This window comes from Perca flavescens, chromosome 6 (assembly GCF_004354835.1).
Source record: "Perca flavescens isolate YP-PL-M2 chromosome 6, PFLA_1.0, whole genome shotgun sequence".
Taxonomy (NCBI): domain Eukaryota; kingdom Metazoa; phylum Chordata; class Actinopteri; order Perciformes; family Percidae; genus Perca; species Perca flavescens.
Window position 1 is genome coordinate 37,301,014 of NC_041336.1, and position 22,799 is coordinate 37,323,812.

Consider the following 22,799-nt stretch of genomic DNA (forward strand, 5'->3'; position numbering starts at 1 on the left):
AACCCAAATTGATATACGGGCCGGATCTAAATCTGCAAAGGGACGTATTTGACCCGCGGGCCTTGAGTTTGACACGTGTGCTTAACTCATCAATCTCAGACCAGCACTGCTTTCCAAAATCAGATCAAAGTAAAACAAATTATGAAAGTAAGAACAAATATCTGGAACATTGGGATGATCAAACAAAATCACAATCCAAATTAGAATGCTACTTGTCACTAAAAAGAGATTATGAATTGGCAGAGTAGCTCTCCACCGATCCAAAGCAAAGACAGATTCAAGCTCAGTGACCACAGCCTCGCTGTAGAGAAAGGCCTCTGCAAACAAGCATGGCTTCCAAAAGAGCAGCATCTGTGGTCACTGTACGACTGGTGGGTCTGAGACAGAGATGCACTTTCTCCAATACTATCCAAAGTTTAAATAAATATATAAATTGGCCCCCAAATAAATAAATTGGTCCACCTGCTAGGAGAAGGACTGACTGCTCCGCTGGCTGCCAAATACGTTGCAGCAATTGCCATGACATGAGGGACAGTGAGTCGGGCACCTTGCCGCAATGCCCGACCTAATGTCTGTACTTAATCCAATGTATTGTAATGCATAGACTGTCTATGTGTGTGTGTGTGTGTGTGTGTGTGTGTGTGTGTGTGTGTGTGTGTGTGTGTGTGCAAAAAAGAGAGAGAAAGTGAGTGTGTACACGCAATTTTTCATGTTACATGTTACTGTTTCTCATATTTCTCATATTATGAAAAAGATTTTTCATGGGATTTGAGGTGTTATTTTGTGTCTTTGGTGCTTCCACACGCATACAAACTTTGAAAAAAAATCTATCCATGGTGTTCTGAGTGAGATATGGTTTCTGAATATGTCCTGCCTTCAGTCTCCGGGTGAGCTGGTCAAAATCTGCACGGCTTTCTACGGAACTAGCCAAGACAAGGGGGCTAGGGGGCTAACTGTTAGCATATTAGCGCTAGCAGGCTAGCTCGTTCTCAATGGCAAAACACTGTTGCAACCAGTGATGGGAATAACGGCATTATAAATAATGGCGTTACTAACGGTGTTACCTTTTTTCAGTAACGAGTAATCTAATTGATTACTCTCCCCATCTTAATAACGCCTACCGTTACTGCCAAAAAATGCGGCGCGTTACTATAATAGTTTTTTTCATCAGACCAACTAGATCTCTGAGTCTGAGCCGAGAGGCAAAGACCTTTTTTTTTACTGTTCTTCCTTGGTTAGTGGGCAGTGCACGAGACAAGCGCATAAATGCTGACAATTGGCTGAGGTTGAGTAAAATGTCATGGTAAGCCAATCAGAGGTAGAGTTGGGCCGGTGTTCGAAAGCACGCATAGTCAGACACACAACGAACAACACAAGCGAGTCAGTCAACGAGAGAGAGAGACAGGTATGGCGTTATGAAATCAAGGAGAGGGTTAACTTCTCCTGCTCCAGATCTCCCTCCGTGGTCAGAAAGAACAGGGGAGACTCTTTGTTCCTCTCACTAAGACTCTAGAGTCACTACTCACTCTGAAGATAATCCCGTCACTCTCTCACTTCTCCCTCGTTCTATCACCCACTTTTTAAAAGTAACATGCCCAACACTGCTACAACACACACAAATTCACCCTAATCTACAAAATAAATTGTATAGAACTACTTCTATGTCCCTGTTCTGCAGGTATTCCACGCAAAGTGTGAAGTCTCCCAGCTAATCCTGCCTTGTACTGGCCGAATTTGGAGAAACAGCTAGCTAGCTCATGTAGTCCTTACCTACTGAGCATGTGCAACTGACAACAAAGATGTTACAGCAGTTGAGATGTCTCACTCTGTAGCTAAAACAGAGACCTGAACACAGGGTGAAAAGAGGAGCTGCAGCAATGTGCAGTACAACAAAAATATGGTGTTCTTTGAAAATTAAACCATGTAAACCTATTCTGATACAATCTCAAATTACAATTATGAACCTGAAAATTTGCATAACATGAGCACTTTAATGCTGTCAATGTTCTAATTGTTACTGTAAAAAAAAATTATGCTGTTTTGCTTGTGCTTTTGCAACACTGTACCAACAGTCATGCTGATAAAGCAACCTTGAATTGAATTGAGAGAGAGAGAGAGAGAGAAAGAGAGAGAGAGAGAGAGAGAGAGAGAGAGAGAGAGAGAGAGAGAGAGAGAGAGAGAGAGAGAGAGAGAGGGAGAGAAAGAGAGAGAGAGAGAGAGAGAGAGAGAGAGAGAGAGGGAGAGAAAGAGAGAGAGAGAGAGAGAGAGAAAGAGAGAGAGAGGGAGAGAAAGAGAGAGAGAGAGAGAGAGGGAGAGAAAGAGAGAAAGAGAGAGAGAGAGAGAGAGAGAGGGAGAGAAAGAGAGAAAGAGAGAGAGAGAGAGATCATGTGATAAAAGAGACCGAGCCTGGCTTGCGGGGTTGTGATGTGACACACACACACACACACACAAACACACACACACACACAGTGTAGCCTGTAGAAGCTGCTCTCACACCAGTCCCACACACACCGTCTCCTGACTGCTGCTACCTAGACCTGGACGAGGCGTCGCGCGGGGAAACGAACCCACGGTGAGCTGCTGGCTGCCGCCCCCCCCCTCTCCCCCCCGGAGGAGCAGGAGGGAAGCATCAATGCCTCCAGGTTCCCTCGCACATATCCTGGAACTGCTCTCGTCATCGGGCCTCCTGCGCTGAGAGAATGAAAGAATGGCCGAGCAGCGATGCGGGGACCACGGAGGGCTGACGGATGCTGCTGTAGCGACTCACCGGGATGAGCAGCAGCATCGCAACAAGATGAATCCGACGGAGGAAGCAGCAGTGGAGGGTCTCTCTTTGGAGAAGATACTGGCGCTTTATAGCCAGCCCATCAACGAGGAGCAGGCTTGGGCGGTGTGTTACCAGTGCTGCAGGACGCTGGCGAAGGGACATCGGAGCTGGAGAAGTTCCGCCGCCGCTGCCGGAGCATCACCCTCGGCCGCTCCGAGAAGGATATCCGGACCGGGGGATGTTAGGATCCAGAAAGACGGCTCTGTGAGGGTGGAACACCAGGGCTGTGAAGGTAACGTTAAAATATTATGTAAGACTGAGTGCGCCTAAAGCTACTCCGATCTAGGCCAGGCCATCACTTGCATTTCAAATAATGGGGCTGAGGTGTTGTGATTGTCCTTATGCAGGCTAAATAGACGTAGCCGTAACAAATTACAAGAGGCCAAAATAGCCTACAAAATCACAGCAACACACATATATAATCCCCAATAAAACAGTGCATGTCACCATAAATAAATAGTGTAGGCCTGCGCATATTTTCAGCTGCACGTGTGAAATCTTTCTTCGTGTTTTTCCTGATCAGGTGCTTTATTTGTACCTCAGGATTAGTCCTTTAATCTGCAGGAGGACAACGACAGACAGATTTAAGGCTCCATTACACATGACCTGATCACTGATAAACAAAGAGGCCCCCTGCTGCTCTTCCTTTCATCACACTGTAGTGTTTTCACTGATTTTCACTATTCCTCCTCGGTGAAGGCACATGTGTGTGTGCATCATGTGGTTCCATCTCTTATTAAAGGCCTCTCAGCTTGTTTGCCACTTCGTATCAGATCAGTGTGTTCATTCTGCTTCATCTGATTAAAGCATGTGATTACAAGCTGAAGTGTGAATGGGCACTGATCGGATCAATGTGTGTGTCTGTGTGTAAATGAAAAAGTTGTTGGTTCAGCCCTGCACGTACCTTGTATCTTTATGGTTTGATCCTAACTATCTGTGACATGGGAGCCTCTGTTGATTACAGCTGTACGTAATGAGGTGCTATAAAAATGAAGAGTTAGAGCACTGCTATAAGACAGTGCTTCTGTTGCCAAACTGAAAATATCCAAGAAAGTGAGAGGAGACAGTGGCAGCATAGTGTGCCAAATGAAAAATCACTGCAATATTCTGGAAATATTCCTTCAGGGATATAGACTGCATCTGTGGGGCTATGCAGGGCATTTATAGTGACTTTATTGTACTAATTTGTCTCAAAAGGGAGAGAGTTACAGTGTTTCTGTGGTATTTATCTAGGTTCCCTGTTACTACAGATCTTTTAACAAGGTATCCATCGATTCTCTAAATCAACTTTCGTTTGGGTGATCTGAAATTGATCTTTTAATATATGCCTTTTCAAAATCGATGTATAACCCACCACAAACGTTTTGGGGGTCAGTTCTTAATTTTAACATTAACCAGGAGCATTATACAAAAACATTTGAGAGTTGCCTCTTGCAATTTACAGCATATGTTTTCTGAAAATGTCTTATATCCAAGCAAAATTAGTATTGTAACTATCTAACTAACTACTATTGGAATCATCTGGAAATCATTGGCGATACCCAGCCCCAGCATCTAAGGAAGAGGACATAGGGCCACATTAGAAACATGTGTTTAAGTTTAAAGTCAGAATTCTGAAAAAACAAAATACCAACCAGGATTCAAGCCAAAACAGAAAGATGCCATGTCATGTGTCGATGGGTGTGTCTATGAATGATAACCCAAACATATTACTGTCTAGTCAGACCAGCCTGGCATGTTCAGTGTTTGCTGTTAATCACATTTAATCACAAACACAGAGTGCAGAGCAGACTGACTAAATGACTATCTATCTATGTCTGTCCATAATGGACATATAATATAGCTGAGGGCCGGAGGGACGTGCTCTTAACTCAGCTGTACACACACAATACTGAACACTGCTCAGTCGACACTTTGGCCTTTGATTCAATAAATGCACCGCATGCTTTGTCTGATCAACTTTTATTAGCAAATCTGAGAGGCACAGCTGTGATGATGATGATGCATGCTGTGGCCTGTAGGTCTATATGCTTAGAATGAATGGGCTATTTTTAGAAGCATGGAAGCATCCATTGGAGAGGGGAGTCCAGGCTTTTTTCCCTTGGTTGCTCATGCAATGCCACATCATGCAAATTGTATTTAGAATGTTTTGAAGCATGTTTTTTGGCATTTATATTTGCAATATATGTGGATGTCATGGTCAATATTGCTTCAGTAAGCATGTTGCTATTTCACATATTTTGCATGTATACATTCATTTTAGCTGGCTATTTAAACTGATTACTCATTAGCTATCTATTTGTGCTCGCTTGCTAATCACACACTCTCAATCGCAACGCTTAATTATAGTTCAGTGTACAGCTGACTCGATATTTGGATATACTGTATTTTTTAATCAAGTCATGATTTCTATTTTGTCAAGTTAGTTGAGCCACCTCACAATCTTCAATCTAAAGTAATTCTGGGAGGGTTTTGATCAGTGCAACCACACAAATGGTTTCAGTGCACAGGGTAATTTGCTGGTCTAATTGCCGCCAATCTGTGCTGTTCAGCGCAGGGTCTCTCTCCCTGATGCAAAAGCTCAGTCAGACAAACTCATTCATGTAAAGAATGAGATAAATCTGTGGCAAAAGTTCTAAGGATTCAGGACTTCTGGAGCTTTTATCTGCTAAATTGACTTCAAGTTAAAAATCCAGACAAGGTTAGTTTTAGATCCTGTTGTCAATCAAAACCACGTTGGCCTAGTATTCTTTTATTCCGCAGTTTATCCAGGGCACCTGACACTTTGTGTTATAGCTGAATAGATCATGAAAGCAGGACACTTTTAAGAACCTCTATAAATAGTTTTGTGTCATGCCACTTTGATGAATAGATTTAATTTCATGGTGGTACCCTCCCCAAGTTTATAGTATTATTAAGAAAGCGCAGTTGATTATCTTCTAACCCTGTTTGCACATCCCACTGTTGACTGTTCAAACCTGCTGATGCAAGTAAGGTCATGAGATGATGTCAGAGCTGTTGTGATGTTGCATTATTGCCTCTTACAATACAAAACAGCCATTTGTTAAGAGGGTCATCTGTTAGCCGGCTGTTTGTTCATGAAGTAAAAGCTGGGCAGATGGAGCCTGGAGAAACATTTAAGTGGGTCTTCTTTTTGAAGGGAGAACATTCATGGAACATAGTTTCCTGGAAGGAGTCATGTCGTCAGCGGTCACACGCTACTTGAGTAATTAGAAATGAAACCTAGCTTTTATTAAAACTGGTCTAGTTTGCATAATGAGAGCTAGAGTGCAGAGCACTTTTACTGAAATTAGTTTAATGAGGAAGAGATATGTAATCACTGAAAAGTAAGCTACAAGAGTGGCACCAGTGGTTCCCAACCTTCAGCCCTGTCAGATGAACCCACATACCCCTTCTTTGATTCCCCATGTATGTTGCAAATGTATAACACTATTCATTATAAAAGTGGATATTGTTAAGTCTTAAAGTGCTCATATTATGCTTTTTGGCTTTATCCCTTTACTTTATTGTGTTATATGTTATGTTATATATCTCTTTTGTGCATGTTATAGTGCAAGTAAAAAAGCCCAAAGTCCCCCCCAAAGGGACTTACCATCTCCAACAGAAAACACTGTTCACAAACTGCTCCAAACAGCTCTATTGTAGTCCAGCCTTTACTTCAGAGACAAACGTGGGTCACTTTGCGTCACTTTGCGTCACTTTGCGTCACTTTGTAACACACGTTATAATGCTCGCCTAGCTGCTAGCATGGCACGCCCTCAAACCAAGCTAGTTAGAGCGGAGGCCCAAAGAATTCAGATAGTTGTATCGTCGTGTCCAGGAGACACAGAATTTAAAACGTTACTCTGAAATGTCTTGCTCCAGGTTGTACGGCTGAGCCAAAGCCTTGGTTACCGGCTGAACCAGGTTTGTTTTGGATCACACTAGCTTACTTGTCAGGGCCTGCCCTACTTTGGTTCTGACTGGCTAGTAGTCCTTACCTAGGTACTGAGCATGTGTGACTCCCAACAAAGATGGAACAGAAGTGAGATGTCTCACTCTGTAGCTAAAACAGAGAGCTCAACACACAGGGTGAAAAGAGGAGCTGCAGCAATGTGCAGTAAACAAAAATATGGTGTTTAAAAAAAAAGAATTAAACCATCATTAAACATATTCTGGTACAACCTCTAAATACAATTATGAACCTGAAAATGAGCATAATATGAGGTCTGTAAGTCAATTGAGCTGTCAATATTAAGGTTGGTTTGGTCAACAACCATACTACTACTAACCTACTAGGCTATACTAGGTAAATTGAAGCTGAATATTTGACCATTTATCCATTAACGTTACTTTTAGCTAACTATTCCAACCATTTATCCAGTACTTATAACTAACCTTTTGAACTGTTTAGCCATTACTTTAAGCTACTTTTTTCTACCATTTATTCATTACTTTTAGCTACCTGTCTAAACTTCTGTGCTCACTTGCTAACTAGATTTCTCTTACATAACTGCAACATGTTGTGTTCAGGTGTTACAGAATATGTATGATGTATATGCTTTTGTGTCGGATAATAATTTCAAAATTTTCAAATTAGTTGAGCTACTCTACAATCTTTCTATGATGTATCCCCTGGCAACTGTAGAAGTACCCTCTAGGGTACAAGTATGGAGCAATCTATACGATAGCAAAAGATGATAGAAGTTACAATTAAAAAAAATTCCAATTAAACAGTTTTTCCTTTTATCCTGCACTAGGAATGTGTCATTTTCATGAACCAAAGCCAACTATGAATTGGTCCTACTAACAAGTATGGTACATTGTTGTCCATAAACTATTAACAGAATGCATCAGTGAGGCACAGTTTTTAGTCACAGTAGGTTACGTTAGGTTTTGGTTTTGGTCTTTTCATGGGATTTGTTGTCAAAAAGAAAACAGAATAAGACTAGTCGTATCCTATTAAGCTGCACTATGAACTTGAGAGTTTAATGTTAGCATTTTGCTCCTGATCAGTTTAAACCTACATTGTGTAGTCTTTTGAGTTGATTCTTAGCAAAAAAAACTTTGTTCTTTCACAAATATGAGCTCATTCATGTGTAATTACTTCCACCAACTAATCAAAGAATTGTTGTACACGTAGAATCTGCCATTCAGAATCATTCAGAATACATACAAGTGAGTCACTCGATGTCATGTAGCGCCTCCATCTTTAAAATACATTAGCCAAAGAGGGACATACCTCCGCCTTTCACGCTTTTACACTCAGTGGCACCGAGACGAATGCCAGGGGGAGATTAAACGCGACTGCCGGCAGATTTGAAAGCCTGTTGAAGATGGAGGATCACGCCTACTCTCAAGGACATGTAATGGAGTCGCCAAGGAAGCGAAAGAGAATTAAAACGACAACGTGACAGGCAAAGCAACAAGACCAAAGTTAATATTGGAGTGGATAGAACAGCTGCGTGTAAACGATGGAGATACTAAGAGCTCATTTCGGGTTCAGCCACCGTAGGAGTTAAAACGCACTCGGAATGGGAGGGGCTAGAAAGTAATATTCAGTTGGTTGTCATATACAATTTCACCGCTAGATGGGAGAAATTCTTACACAATGTAGCTTTAAAGGGGAAAAGAATGAAAACAATGTTGCTGCAGGTTGTTGAAGCCAGATGTACAGTATCTTGATGAAGTTCTCACTCCTTGCTGTTTGTCACGATTCAAAATTTCCTGTGGCCTAGGGCTGTGCAATTAATCGATTTTTAATCGTGATTACGATTTCTGTAATCGAGAAAAACAATTATTTTGCACACAACGTTTTGCAAGTCAACTCTTACTTTGTCCTGTGTTCTGAATGGAGAGAAAAAAGCTCAAACGGGAAAAGTATTAGAGGGAAATTTCACAGTTCAAGGTGTTTTTACTGTTGATTTGTTTAACTGTTTGTTTTTTGAAATTCAATAATTACAACGTCTTTCCAAAAGTCAAATAATCGTGATTTCAATATTGCCCAAAATAATCCTGACTATGATTCTTTCCATAATTGAGCAGCCCTACTGTGGCCTGAGATTTTCAAGTGACAAAAGAACGTATGACATCTAAAATTTGTTATCTCAGCTGAAATCCCTATTTCTGACTGAGCAGCTGTAGAGAGTGATAAACATAAAAAAAAAAAAAAAATCACTGCTCAGCCATTGCAACAGATTGAGACAATGTACATTTCACATGCTATGTATATGATATTCAGACATGGAATCTAAAATAATGCATGGTCTTTGACATTATAAAGGCTTAGAGCATCACATGCACTTAACCTCTGCTAGTCGTAGACTTTTGCACTGCGATGGAACAGTGTTACCTATGTAACTATGCATGTGCTTATGTAAGCTGCTTTATACTTATGCTTACTTTACATCTGCTGCTTATCACAACACTGCTCTCTTGTTTCCCTGCAGGTAAATACAGCCCTTGCACAACAACAGAGGTGAGTAACTCCACTGTGGTTCTGCTGTACTTATCGTATTTCATCATCACGAACAGAATGAACAATATTATATGGACATATTGTCTTGTGTAGTCAACGTACCTGCTGTGGCCGAGGGAGGACATAAGAGCAAATATGAAGGAAATGGTAACTTAGGCACATTTTATCTGGAATAACCAGGACTTTTAACCAAGACTTTTTATTTCAGTTTTTCTTTACTGTGATTTGGCAATGCTTACTTCAGTTTTTTTTGGTGTGCAACCCAGTTTTTGGGTGGTAAAAAGATAAACATATACATGTTTAAAATGAGTATTTTGGTCACATGAATGGATTAGTTTGGGTGTAACTAGTTTTGAAACCTTGCTTTGGAATGTTTTTGTTGATTACCTCCCAGAGTGCAGTCTGGGAAACTCCAGCGTTTCTGGAAAGGATCCAGTCAGTCAATCATTCAGTCAGTCAGCCAGTCAATTAAGGATATTACTGAAGGGAAATATATGGTTTTACAGGGAGAGATAATGGCAGGCTTAACCACAATAAAATAATTATTTTCCTTTTTCAATATTTACCTTCCACAGTTGGTTACATTAGCTAGTTACAGTAAAAGCCACAACAGGGATAGCATATTAGAAGGGGCACTTTGCAGGATTATTTCAAGTGCAACCCATGTCATTTAGTGCTGTGGTTGAAACTGTCATAAGCCATGGGTGTGTGTTGAGGGAAGATGTAGTTGAGTGAATGATGTGTTAATCCTCATGCCTGCAATGCAGCTGCTGCTGCTATTGCTGTTGCTGTTGCTGCGGGTCTCCTGCTGCTTAAACTAATACCTTTAATAAATAAAACAACTTTAAATGCATTTTTTTCCAATAGGCAATTGGTTTCACTGCAAGCTTTAGACCTAAAAATACATAGAAAAATAACAATTTCAGAACAGCCAAACATACACCAGACAGTCTCCAATGCAAGTTGTTGATGGAGAGTTTCTGGCATGCAGCACTATTAACATCGTCTATCTTTTTATCTTATTTTATTAGTTTATTTGTCAGGGACGATACATAGCATAAGAAGTAAAGACATTTACTAAAATAACAACTAAGCATAAACAAAAGAGGAACGATAATTATACTGTGCTGTATCACATAACATACATGTTGCAAATTTGCCTCTGTTTAGGCCATAGTTTTACCTTAGTATTAAACACTTTGTGATCAATTAATGTTTTTATATCAGATGGTAAGGTATTCCAAATCTGTGGGCTTTTAACTGAAAAAGAGTACTGGCCGAATTCTGTCTTCCACTTTGCAGGTTTACAGTCTCCACGGACTGCCCATCTTGTAGTGGCTCCTTTACTGGACATGAGAAGAGGGAGATTAGCTAACGTTAGCCAACTTATTTATAAAAAAAGGGGAAAAAAATCACATTTGAATAGTAATTTCAGCATTCAAATAGTATTGATTTTTTTACTATTCGAATTATATTCGACTTTCAGAATTCTTTCCAACAGCCCTAACATACATACAGACATCAGAGTGGCATTCATTTTTGTATCTAACTCTCAGCAAGAAAGCGAATAACTATTCTCTTAACACATGGCATATTTTATTGCCGTTTGCACAGGTACAGGACAGTACAGATACATAGGAATTATTTATGTGTATATCTCTCAGAGTCAAGCTTTGTAAATGAAAGGCAATTAAAGGATTAATCAGAATCAGAATAGACTTGTTTGCCATGTAACACTTACAAGGCATTCGCCTTGGTGGATGGTGCATACATAAACATAAACATAGGCTATTAAAGGGAAATAAACAATAAATGCAAAAGGAACGATAACCTAAACAAATATATACAATATAACTGTTTAACAATAAGAAAAAAAAAGGCCGTATGATGTAGTGCAGGATGTGCAATGGACAAAGTCCAGGATGTTTGTTAAGACCATTTCCTGGCATGTGTCCCATGCAGCCTCCCCCCACTCAGCGGATTTCTTCACCCAGTCATTTTCTCCACCCGCCCCAGAGCTCCCAGCTGGCCTTTCAGATTGACTATTAGGAAATGTCACCCAGCAAGGCCTCTTGTTTGATGACAGATCTGGGAGCAGTTTCAGATGTAATTAAATGACTGCGTAAAATTGTCCCTCACCCACAAACTCTCTCTGTCATCAACTGCTGGTAATTGTTATGTGATAATAGCTTGTGAAAATAGAACAGTATGGAGGGATTATCTTCTCTGCTTTTGCTTTTTAGGAATATTTTTGCCAGATTTTGTAGATAGAAACATTTCAGCCTGCAGGGATCTGTTTGGTGTCCCTCTAGGTAGCGGCTGCTTTCAGGGTGTTTGATGAATTTAAGTTGAAGTTGATGAACGGTTTTGGTCTGACTAAGGCTTCATCACCACTACTACGTTTGGTAACATTTTACTTGAAGGTATCGACATAATCGTGACATGACACTGTCATAACTATGACATGACACTGTCATGAACGTTTGGGATGTCTTTGTAATGACAACTTGACATTAACCAGGATGACATTACCAGAGGATGTCTTTGTCATGACAACTTGACATAATGTCATCCTGTTTAATGTCAAGTTTTCTTAATAAGGACACTCCAAAGAAATGTCATGTCACGATTATGTCAATACCTTCAAGTAAAGTGTTACCCTACGTTTTGGTTTAAAATCTTTTGCGACGTTTACGCCTCATGTCGACACTACTCCAGCGTTTCCGAGCCCCTAAAACGGAGATATTTGCAAACACGGCTGCTGTCTTTTTTGGTATTTTTTCTTTTTGGTCTGGACGGGAACAAACAGAGACCTTTGGAAACGACAATGCACGTCGGTCAGTCTTATCGATATGAACTACAGGCTTTTCAGTAACAGTTCCACCTTGTTGTCGGTCCAAATAAATCCCTGCTCTTATTTTTCACCATTGTTGTTCTTTCTCCAAAGTATTTCCTGTATTTTCAACCTACACGTCCATGATTTTCAACCGCAGAGGACCGTCTGACAATCTGCTTCTGGTTCACACACTGGCACGTCCATGCCCAGTGTATGTGAATGGTCACGTGATATGCGTGGTCAGACGTGTTAATATGGACGGAGACTAGTTCTGCTACCGGAGCTAAAACTTGACGAACGGAGATCATTTTTGTCTCAAAACGTGAAATGAAAACGTAGTAGTGTAGATGTAGCTTGAGAATCTCCTCCCAGTTCATTAGAGACAATGTGCAGTAGTTTTCAGGGGGCTCTGCAGTTGAATTGCTGTGTAATAGGGCTGTGATAACAGATGGACAGCGAATAACTCAAGCACAGACACACACAGGCACACACACACACACACACACACACACACACACACACACACACACACACACACACACACACACAGTTCACTGTAGAAGCAGAGAATGTGAAACTGTACAGACAAATCTCTGCTAAGCAGCTTTGCACTAGAAATGAGTTCTCACAATACAGTGTGTCACGGAGTGGCTGACAAAACTACTGGCAAGTTTTTCGGAGCTGCTTGATGCTTGACAGCATTCTGCTAGCATACAGTGTGGAATTAGCCCAAAGGTGGATGAACAGGAGCACATGTGTATAGCTGACACACATTATCTGCACATGGCTTCAAACAGCAGGAACTCTAGCAAATGATGTTTCTGTGAATGTCAGTTGATGCTGTTTTGTACAGAGTCAACGAACAACGCTCCTGGCAAGGCTTTATATACATTACAGTAATCACTGTTGCTAAATTCACTGGAAATGGTTAAAATGTGTTAGGAATGTTGTATTATAACAATCAAATATAATAATTCTACTCTTTAGCTACACATGCCCACCTTTTTATATGCTAGCTTTTGTAAGGAATTTGTTGGTGACCCCTGTAGCTGTGCAATTAGACCCTCCTGGTCCTGTGATGCAGTATAACCTATACATTTGTGGATTATGCTTCATCACATCACCCTCTGTCAAAGTTTAACTGTGCATGCTCCATGCTCTCTTAATGTCGGAGCTTTGATGTCTAGAAAGGGATTAGAGGTTAACGTCCCATTCAGTGTTGAACGTAAACTGAAAATTCAGTCAGGAGTTGGACGTGGAAGTGTCTGGCAGGAATAGCATTTTGCCTTTATGCTTCCGATAGGACATGTGTGTCCATGAAAGATAAACAAATTGCAAAGGTGATTCAAAGAAGGTGGAAAAATGTGCTCTGCTTCAAGTGTTTCCTCTGCTCTGTATGTGGAGTTCTGTGGGTTTCACGTCCACCACACATACCAAAGCAACCCAGCTCAATCATATGATAGTCAGAGGTCACAGCAGCATAGTCAGGCGTTAGAATCTGAGAAAGGAATTCACCTTTTGTCTGTGCCTGAGAGGAATAACTCACACTTACCACGAATGTCATCAGTTATAAAGTGGACAGATTGATTTGACTATAATCACATTAGTAGGTTTGTTAGATGAGGAGTCGTGTATTCTCTGTCGTGTGGTTCCTGCAATTATATAAATCTTGATTTAATTAAATATGCCCAATCTGAAGGAAGGCCCAAACAGATATCTGGATGGACTTGATTTTTCTTTATCTGAAAAAAGAATATTACTTAAGCTTTATTTCTTAATTTTAGAGAATTAAAAGGCCATGCATTCCCCCAGTCAAACTTTGCCATCACCACAGTCATTTTGCTGTGGTGCTCTTTGCTCCTTTTATAAACATACATGTTTTTAGATTGATTAATTGAAATAAAATGCCTGTTTGTGACATCTTTGCCATGGAGAAACATACGTACTCACAACATACTTCAAGATCCCCAATCCTTGTAACTTTGGTGATCCTCTGACTTTTCATCTAGGGCCCCCATGAGGTGGAATTCTTTCGGTTTAGATTGAAATATCTGAAAATCTATCAGATGGATTGCCCTGAAATACAGATCTTGATGTCCCCCAACAGGTTGAATTGTAGTCATTTTGGTTATCCCGTTTTTTTCCACTAGTGCCATCATCAAAATTTCCCTTTGTCCAATACTATTTATGACTAAATACCTGCTAAACTAATTCCATTTTCAGCAGCTGTGCCTTGTGTTTAGTGCTAATTAACGTTAGCATGCTAACACACTGAACCAAGATGGTGAACATGGTAAACATTATACCTGCTAAACAGCAGCCTTTACCGTTGCCATTGTGTTTGGATGCTGATATTAGCATTTTATCTGAAAGCCTCACCTACTGTAAGTACATCCTAACAGATGCAGCATGAATGACTTATTACCAGTCGACACAGCGACGCTGGTGTTGTTTTCAGCTTGTGTGGCTGTGTGAGGCTGTGTGAGGGAATTACTGTAATTGTTGGGGTTTTGGAATTTATAGAGTGTGGTCTAGACCTACTCTATCTGTAAAGTGTCTCGAGATAACTTTTGTTATGATTTGATACTATAAATAAAATTGAATTGAATTGAATTGTGTGTGTGTCATCATAGCAAAATGTGGTCCTGGAGACATAAACTGTAGTGGGAACTAGGTTGGTACAGAGGCAGTTTGTGAGCACTTTGCCAGGTGTCTATTTCATACACAAGAATCTATATAACACACTAAAAGACCGGAAACATCCAAAAAAGCATAATAGGGGCTCTTTCACTGTCAAGTCTGTACGCTCCGAGATTGGATCTTGCTCGCATTGGGATCCGAACTGCCAGACCACATGCCGAGGTGGCCTGGCTTGCATTGAGTTTGGGTCTCAGTGAAGTGTGGACAGCATGTGGTCACAATCCGGACAATCTATCAAATGTAGGCCTTGTGATATCTTCTTGCCACACGGGAGTTCCTCTCCCGAGTGAGAAGAAAAGGGTAGAGAAAACCGGGGCTGAAACACAGCTGAGACCTGCTGTCTTATAGCACCGTGGTAGCTGCGTTAATCACTCGTCGCCGCTGCCCTATCCTCAACATAGCGCGTCTCGTTCGGTAAAATGTAAAATTCCACTAAGCTCATTTTCTGTTTACTTTCACGGCCATGACCTAATTCATGTGAACCCACTAAATGAGTAAATATAAATGTTTTATATCCCCACGTTGTTTCTACAATCCTTTAATTCTGACCAGTTTGTGCTGATTCTGGTAATCCTCTGCTGGTTGGTTAACAGTGATTGATGGAAGGCTTTTGCGTAAGAGGGAGCCGATCTTAGTAAGCATCTAATTAGCACAATTGGCTCTGGTGGTTGGTCTGTGAGAATCACACAAAGCTACAAACCTAAAACTAATGAGATTCACAGTCTCTAACAGCTGCTGCTTTTGTCCACTAAAAATGCATAGCAGACCGTAACATCACATTACCAGATCTATAGAACACATGCCGTTTCATGTCATGTGATCCTCCCTGACCTTTATCTCCGACAGTGTTGTCATGAGCTTGTTTTCCCACATCCTGTCATTCATACATGGATTTCACTTCACTCTCATCCCCCTCAATAAATTTGCTCATGTTTTATTAATTTTATCATGTGCATTGATAGCTTGTGCTGAAACGACTTGTTGGTTAAAGCAACATTGCGTAACATTGTTTTTTTTGTTTGTGATTTAGCGCCCCTCAGAGTGCAATTTACGTATACACTGATGTCGTAAATATCGACAGCTGTACACATGCATTTGTTATGATTACGTTACTCATTATCAAAAACTAGCAAGTCGACAATTATTCTAAAACAGCCAAACATCAAGCAAGGGCAACAGCACAAGACAACGCAAGGCAGATAATATTACTTACTAGTCCAACAGCAAGATGACCAGCTTGCCGTCTGTCTTGCAGCCTTTTATTTCGCAATCTCTTGTTAATAACTAAAAGCCACTCTGAGATTTACCTCTGCTTGGTCCCTCTCTACTTTTTTGTTTTTAGCTTCCTCTGTCAATGTCCTGTTCGGTCTGTTTGCCTCCGTCATGATGTCCTTACCCCGAAATTCCGCGAGGCGCAGATGCGTCACGTTCCGGTTTTGTTCCTTTGTCTGCCAATGCGTCATACCACACCGGGAGCATGCCTGCCCAACTCGAGCTCCAGCCCTTCCACTCCCTTTTGAACGCCCTGCGGCTCGCATCAGAAATAGACCTGGGGAATTTTTTATTTGCAGAGCGGAGAGCTGCTTCTCGCATGCTTCTGAGATGCGCTGTGTTCTGGCGGAATCAGTTCGAAAAGAGAGAGTTAGAAGCTGCTAAACCCGGTTTTGTTGCTCACTTGCCCGGCTGCAGTTCTGGCACGACACCGCCCATTCCCCGGGCCTGAAAACCTCCTCCTGCTAGCGGTCCAAAGCTCCTCTGCTAGCTATGCCAGTGCTTCGAGCTCGGCACGGCCAACTGAGCTAACTAGCTGACTGCAGCTACAGTTAGCAGTTAGCAGATAGAGTTACTTTAGCAACAACTTAAGATTTCTGTTCGTCAGAAAACGCTGTGAATCAGTGCCGTAAAGTGTTACACACTTCTCCCAGAAGATCGTACCCGCTCGCCAAAGTTACATAGTGCAAGAACAAGTGTTGAGGGCACAGGATAGGAATGACACCATTATTTCTGTTACACGTCAATGTAGCATCAACGTGTTTTTGAAGCTTTTATTTTAAGGTAAAATAATTACCCAATGTTGCTTTAATTGATTAGCTAGTCAAGTGACAGAAAAATAATCAGAATTTTGATAGATTCTGTTACCTTTGGACAGAGCCAGGCTAACTGTTTTCTGTTTTGTGCTAAGCTAAGCTAACTGGCTGCTGGGTCCAGCTTCATATTTACTGTACAGTAATGATAATATGTGATGGTAACCGACAAGAATAATGATTAGTTGCAGTCCTACCGTCGACTGCATTTTACATGAGATTATTTTTTAGGGTATTCAAATTTTAATAATTTTAAACAGTTAAACCTTTCATAGAACTTAAAAAAGTTGCCCAGTCATCTATGATGTACTACTATAGTGGACTTTACACTATAGGGAACTGTATGTTTTAAATAGTAAATGCATGGCAGCAGATACCTGACCATATTAACCCAGAGGGTCCTATTACACATTTTTGAACTAGAATAAAGGCTATATGCTACATGTACTCTTGGCAACAACACATCTGTTGTCATACCATACCACAATTGCTTTTGAAAGCTGTAGTAAAATTCAATCATGAATGGATCAGAAACTTGTTATGTGGAGGCAGGGAATAGTGGGCCCAAATGCAGAGACGAGGCAGGCAGGAGATGGTTGGAGCTCAGGGATTTATTAGTAACAAAAAGTGGCAGCACAGAGACTGGAAAAACACAGGGAACATAAAACAGCAACATAAATGTACAAACAGGCAACCGAAATGTCCATAACCGCAACAGAAACTAACACCTAGACATAACATTCACTTGTCCCTTTTTGGATTATTTTAATAAAAGAAAAACTGTAGTGTCCCTTAGTTTACATAATATACACTCATCTAAAGGATTATTAGGAACACCTTTTAAATTTCACGTTAATGAAATTATCTAATCAACCAATCACATGGCAGCTGCTTCAATGCATTTAGGGGTGTGGTCCAGGTCTAGACAATCTCCTGAACTCCAAACTGAATGTCAGAATGGGAAAGAAAGGTGATCTAAGCAACTTTGAGCGTGGCATGGTTGTTGGTGCCAGACGGGCTGGTCTGAGTATTTCACAATCTGCTCAGTTACTGGGATTCTCACGTGCAACCATTTCTAGGGTTTACAAAGAATGGTCTGAAAAAGGAAAAACATCCAGTATGCTGGAGTCCTGGGGGGCGAAAATGCCTTGTTGATGCTAGAGGTCAGAGGAGAATGGGCCGACTGATTCCAGCTGATAGAAGATCAACTTTGACTCAAATAACCACTTGTTACAACCGAGGTATGCAGCAAAGCATATGAGAAGCCACAACACACATAACCTTGAGGCGGATGGGCTACACCAGCAGAAGACCCCACTGGGTACTACTCATCTCCACGGTTAGGTGAGTGTATATAATAGTAGACATCTAGGTGGATGGTAGATGGACACTGGCTGTAGATTGAAGCGAGGGAGCCTGAATCTTTGTTTGTAACTAAGGAAAATTAGAGCTACATATGTGAGACCATCATGGTAATAGATTTAGGAATAGTGTGAGAGATTATACAAAATGGATTAAATTTGTGATTTTGTTTCAACAAGATTTTCTTCTAAACCCTAATCTGTTTTATTATGAAGCCATCAGTTATTTATACGTTTAAAAAGTTCAGGTGAGGTTATGGGGTGTTTGCAGAACAACAGCGATTGAGTGGAGTAGTAGGAAATAAAGTAAAAACATTTCCCTGTGGTGCAACAATGTTTTTTTTATTTTGGGCCATCTTGCCTCCTCTCCGTGACAGGAAGGCTGAGATGTAAGCCAAGCTGTTTGATGTTCCTGCCTGTGATGCTGGCCACTGCTGCACTTTGCAGCACTGGCAAAATCTCTTTTGGTTGACATCTTCATCCTCTCCCCACTTTTTTTTCTTTCTCTTTCTTCTTTTCTTCTCTACCCCTTCCTCTCTTGCATCCCATCATTCTGCTCGGTTGCATGGAAGCCTGGGAACCAGTCGGGGAGATTTTTAAGTGGAATGGAGACATGTTTGCTTTAGCCTGCCTCCGTGTCCAGACGCCTCACAGTCACAGGGAAAGTTCTTATTTCCTGCAATCAGTCATAGTTTTCAGTTAATTATTTGTAAGGGATGTTTAAGAAATGACTCCGTCAGGCTCTTTCAGACTTTGAGTGAAAGCTGCATAGACAGGATTCTGTCGAACACTTAAATTGTTATGATCAGGGGTAAATTGAAGTACGCACAATGTGAGATTGTGACAGAAAACACATCTTTGTTTGTGATCAATATTTTTATTTGTATCTTTAAAAGAAATAACATCAGGGGGAAGATGAGGGCAAAACGCATCACCAATCTATTTTAACCAAATATTCTCTGTCTAGCTCAGCTAAAACACCACATTACCGCCTCGTTCCATACCGAGCCTGTTTGTAATGGGCAGGCTACCGACAACAACATGATCTTCACCTGTTAAACTGACTTTACCAGTTCAGATAGTATGTGATTGTCCTGCTATTATTACAGACATGTGAACTAACCACAGGCAGTTGCCCTGTTCATGGACTCACGGCAGTGCACTGCTAAGAATGAATTTTGTGAAACGCTGGAATGTATATTTGCCATATTTTAAACGAACGGGAAACACAAATGTATGAAACTGCCAATTACATTAATTAACGTATTTATCAAAGGTGCCGGAACGGTTCCGGCACACTTTAACCCCTGATTAGGCTACTCCACAATATTTTTACATTGTAAATATTTGTTTGCTGCTATATTATTGTTATCACAAAGGTCCTGATGCTGGGTTAAACCGAACACCTAGGGCACAGAGAATATAACACAAATAATATTATTTATATTTATATATATAATTCAAAATGTGGCACACTTTGCCCTCCCGATGCCTTCAATCTCTGTAAGGTTGATTGTTTAATTTGCGGCTGCCTCTACTGCCAGATGCACATCTTTCCTAAGTCAATGAAAAAATTGAAAGTGACAAAATGTCAAATCCATCTGCTGCAGCCTTTCATTTATTTCATCCAGATCAGATACTGTTACAGCCTTTGACTGAATTCTTGAAGACGTGGTTTTTAGATAAGCTGTCGATAAGAAACGGGAGCCTGAAAATCCACATACTTAACACATAAAACCATTAGCTGCAGAGCAGGGCAGAACTTTCTTTATATGTGACATTTTCTACAACACGCTCTAGCTTTCTCACTTATAGCCTGAGGTTACAGCAGATCCCTGGGGGAGTATGTTTGAATGTGCAGCCTTTTTGTGTGTGTGTGTGTGTGTGTGTGTGTGTGTGTGTGTGTGCGCGCCTGGCTGCATGGCGTCATGTATCAGTGAGTGTGGATCCGGGTGGAGCTTAGACAAAGAGGTGGCATTCAGCTGTTCCCCCCCTGAGGAAACCCAGCTCTACGCACTGATGGCGGAGAGGAGGACAGATCTTTCATATGACTCCTCCTCCCTGAATGTATGAATGTCCATTGATCTGCTCTTGATCTTCATGTCTACATACACACACACACACACACACACACACACACACACACACACACACACACACACACACACACACACACACACACACACACACACACACACACACACCACACACACACACACACACTTATTGATTCTGTTTCTCTTGGTGTCTCACCTTTCTCCGCCCTCCATGACCTCTCTGATCCATTCAGTGACTCTCATCATGTCATTCACTCCATCTTTTTCCTGTCTCTTGATATTATTCTGTCTCTGATCCTTGTCTTACCCAGGGCAGATTGTAACTGAGGATAGCATCTTAATCTACGAGCAGCAACAACTACTGTAGAATAGCCATAATATTATATGTTTTAAAGGAGACATATTATGCTCATTTTTAGGTTCATACTTGTATTTTGGATTTCTGGTAGAATATGTTTACAAGCTTTAATGTTCATAAAACACATTGTTTTTCTCATACTGTCTGTCTCAATATACCTGTATTCACCCTCTCTCTGAAGTGCTCTGTTTTAGCGCCTGTCTCTTTAAGCTCCCCTCCCGAAAAGCTCTGTCTGCTCTGATTGGCTTGCGAGAAAAATATAGAGATAGTATAAAGATAGTTCTCAAGCCGTGTGGAATCTTAACTTTTTTTGGGAATATGTTTTGGCTTATATTTGACCTTATTGGCAAGCATTTTATCCAAAAATTGGAATGCATTGTTTCCACCTTCCAGGAAGCCATTAGTTTTACTTGTAGCAATGTTTTGCTGCATTTGCAATGGTTAAGCTTGACTTTACAATAAACATTATGTGATGTCAAAAGCTAAATTATTGTTGTGTGTGTGGTTATACAGTAAAACAATGATTGGTGTGTCAGTGTGTGTTCAAGTGCAGCGGGAAACCTCAGATCTCATGCAAGAAGCTAATGTAAGACACCACAAAACTCACATTTTAAATGTCCTAAAGTCCATGTTTGCTTGTTGTTTGTCTTCTGGGTTTGAATGACCTCATAGATGTGATAAAATGACATGCTGTTGCTCAGCTGACTCCATCGACCTGGATGTAAAAAAACAACAAAACAATAGCATGGTTTCATTAGACAAAAGCTTTTCAAAAGCTTGACTCAGTCTGCATTATGGTATTATTGCATTTAGATAATTAGTCCTGTAGTCAGTTACAGCATAATGGCTGCAAAAAAGTATCTTATAAAAGTTGAGCTCATACTGAGATTACCATGTGTTAAAGCTGCTCTAATCAAAATTTGTATATTAATACTTTAAATCATGTAATTATGTAAAAGGTGACGAACCCACAGAGAATTCATCCAGTTCTAGCTCCACAGAGTTTTTCAGGGTTATTCAGCTCATTGTTTTGGTTTCATTGTCAGTAGTCTTGCATTGCCAGACCTTCCTTCACAGCGCTGCAGAGGAGGGTCTGGCTAGTCCACATGGCATTCTGGGATGGGAGAAAAACGTTGAACGTGTACGTTCGAGTCGTGTTAACAGAAAAGTCAGATTGGACAGATAGTCTAGCTAGCTGTCTGGATTTACCCTGCAGAGATCTGAGGAGCAGTTAACCATAGTCCTCACAAATCCACCGGAGTTTAAAATTCCAAAACAAAGAAAACAGAAGGTAACGGACATCTGGCCGTAAAGAGGGACAACGGACCAATCCCAGAAATGGAACGTCGTGGATACTGTTTTGATTCATTCTCACCACTCTTAATAATTACTGTGATCAGCTTAAAGTTTTCATGGCAGAAACAAAGTATCAGAAGGTCCATAAAATCATCTCAAACCATTTGTGTGTTCAGAATGTTGTGAACACACTGCTGGGCTTATTGTAAATGCTTACGTTGGTTGCTTAGCAAAGGTAGTCCATGGTAACAAATGTAATCTGTGTGTATAAATAAGGAATAATGCAAGGTGTTCTACCTTTTTGAAATGAATCAAAGCACTGTTTTCTAGTTTTCTTTAAAGAACGAATGTCCCAACTTTTAATAACCATCTTTCAAGCCGCCAGGCGTGAGTATTTAATGCTAAAACTGTTGGGTGGAGTATCATCCAAGTCCTGGCGCCCTCAAAGTCTAGCATTAATCTCAGACAGTGAACAAAAGGCAGATGACCTCTTACAAGTTTACCTTGGCCCTTGCCACTGAATATTCAGAATTCCTTCCTTTAAAAGACTGACTGTATCTACATGATGACAATGTAATGATAGTGTTTACCTTGATGCGTCAGTTAATCATAAGATCTACTATCAGTAATCTGTTCCCAGCATCAGCCTGTCAAAGGCCAGCGAGACTATGTGTTTGCGTGAGTGTATGAATGGATGTAACTATATTTTTTAGCTGTTCAGCTCAGGCTTTGCACACAGAAGAGGATAATATTGCATAACAAAGACAAACATCCATGTTTTGTACATCGTACAGAATAATTT

At 40.7% G+C, this 22,799-nt stretch overlaps 1 protein-coding gene across 1 annotated transcript in view; it reads left to right on the forward strand.

The window, feature by feature from the left end:
- The first annotated feature begins 2,522 nt into the window (after positions 1-2,522).
- Positions 2,523-22,799, forward strand: part of spire1b (spire-type actin nucleation factor 1b) — a 72,304-nt gene continuing 52,027 nt past the window's right edge. Inside the window, exons 1-2 of the mRNA XM_028581773.1 lie at positions 2,523-3,059; positions 9,277-9,305. Of these exons, the coding sequence (XP_028437574.1) occupies positions 2,708-3,059; positions 9,277-9,305 (381 nt within the window). The 5' untranslated portion in view covers positions 2,523-2,707. The remainder of the gene's footprint in view (positions 3,060-9,276; positions 9,306-22,799) is intronic.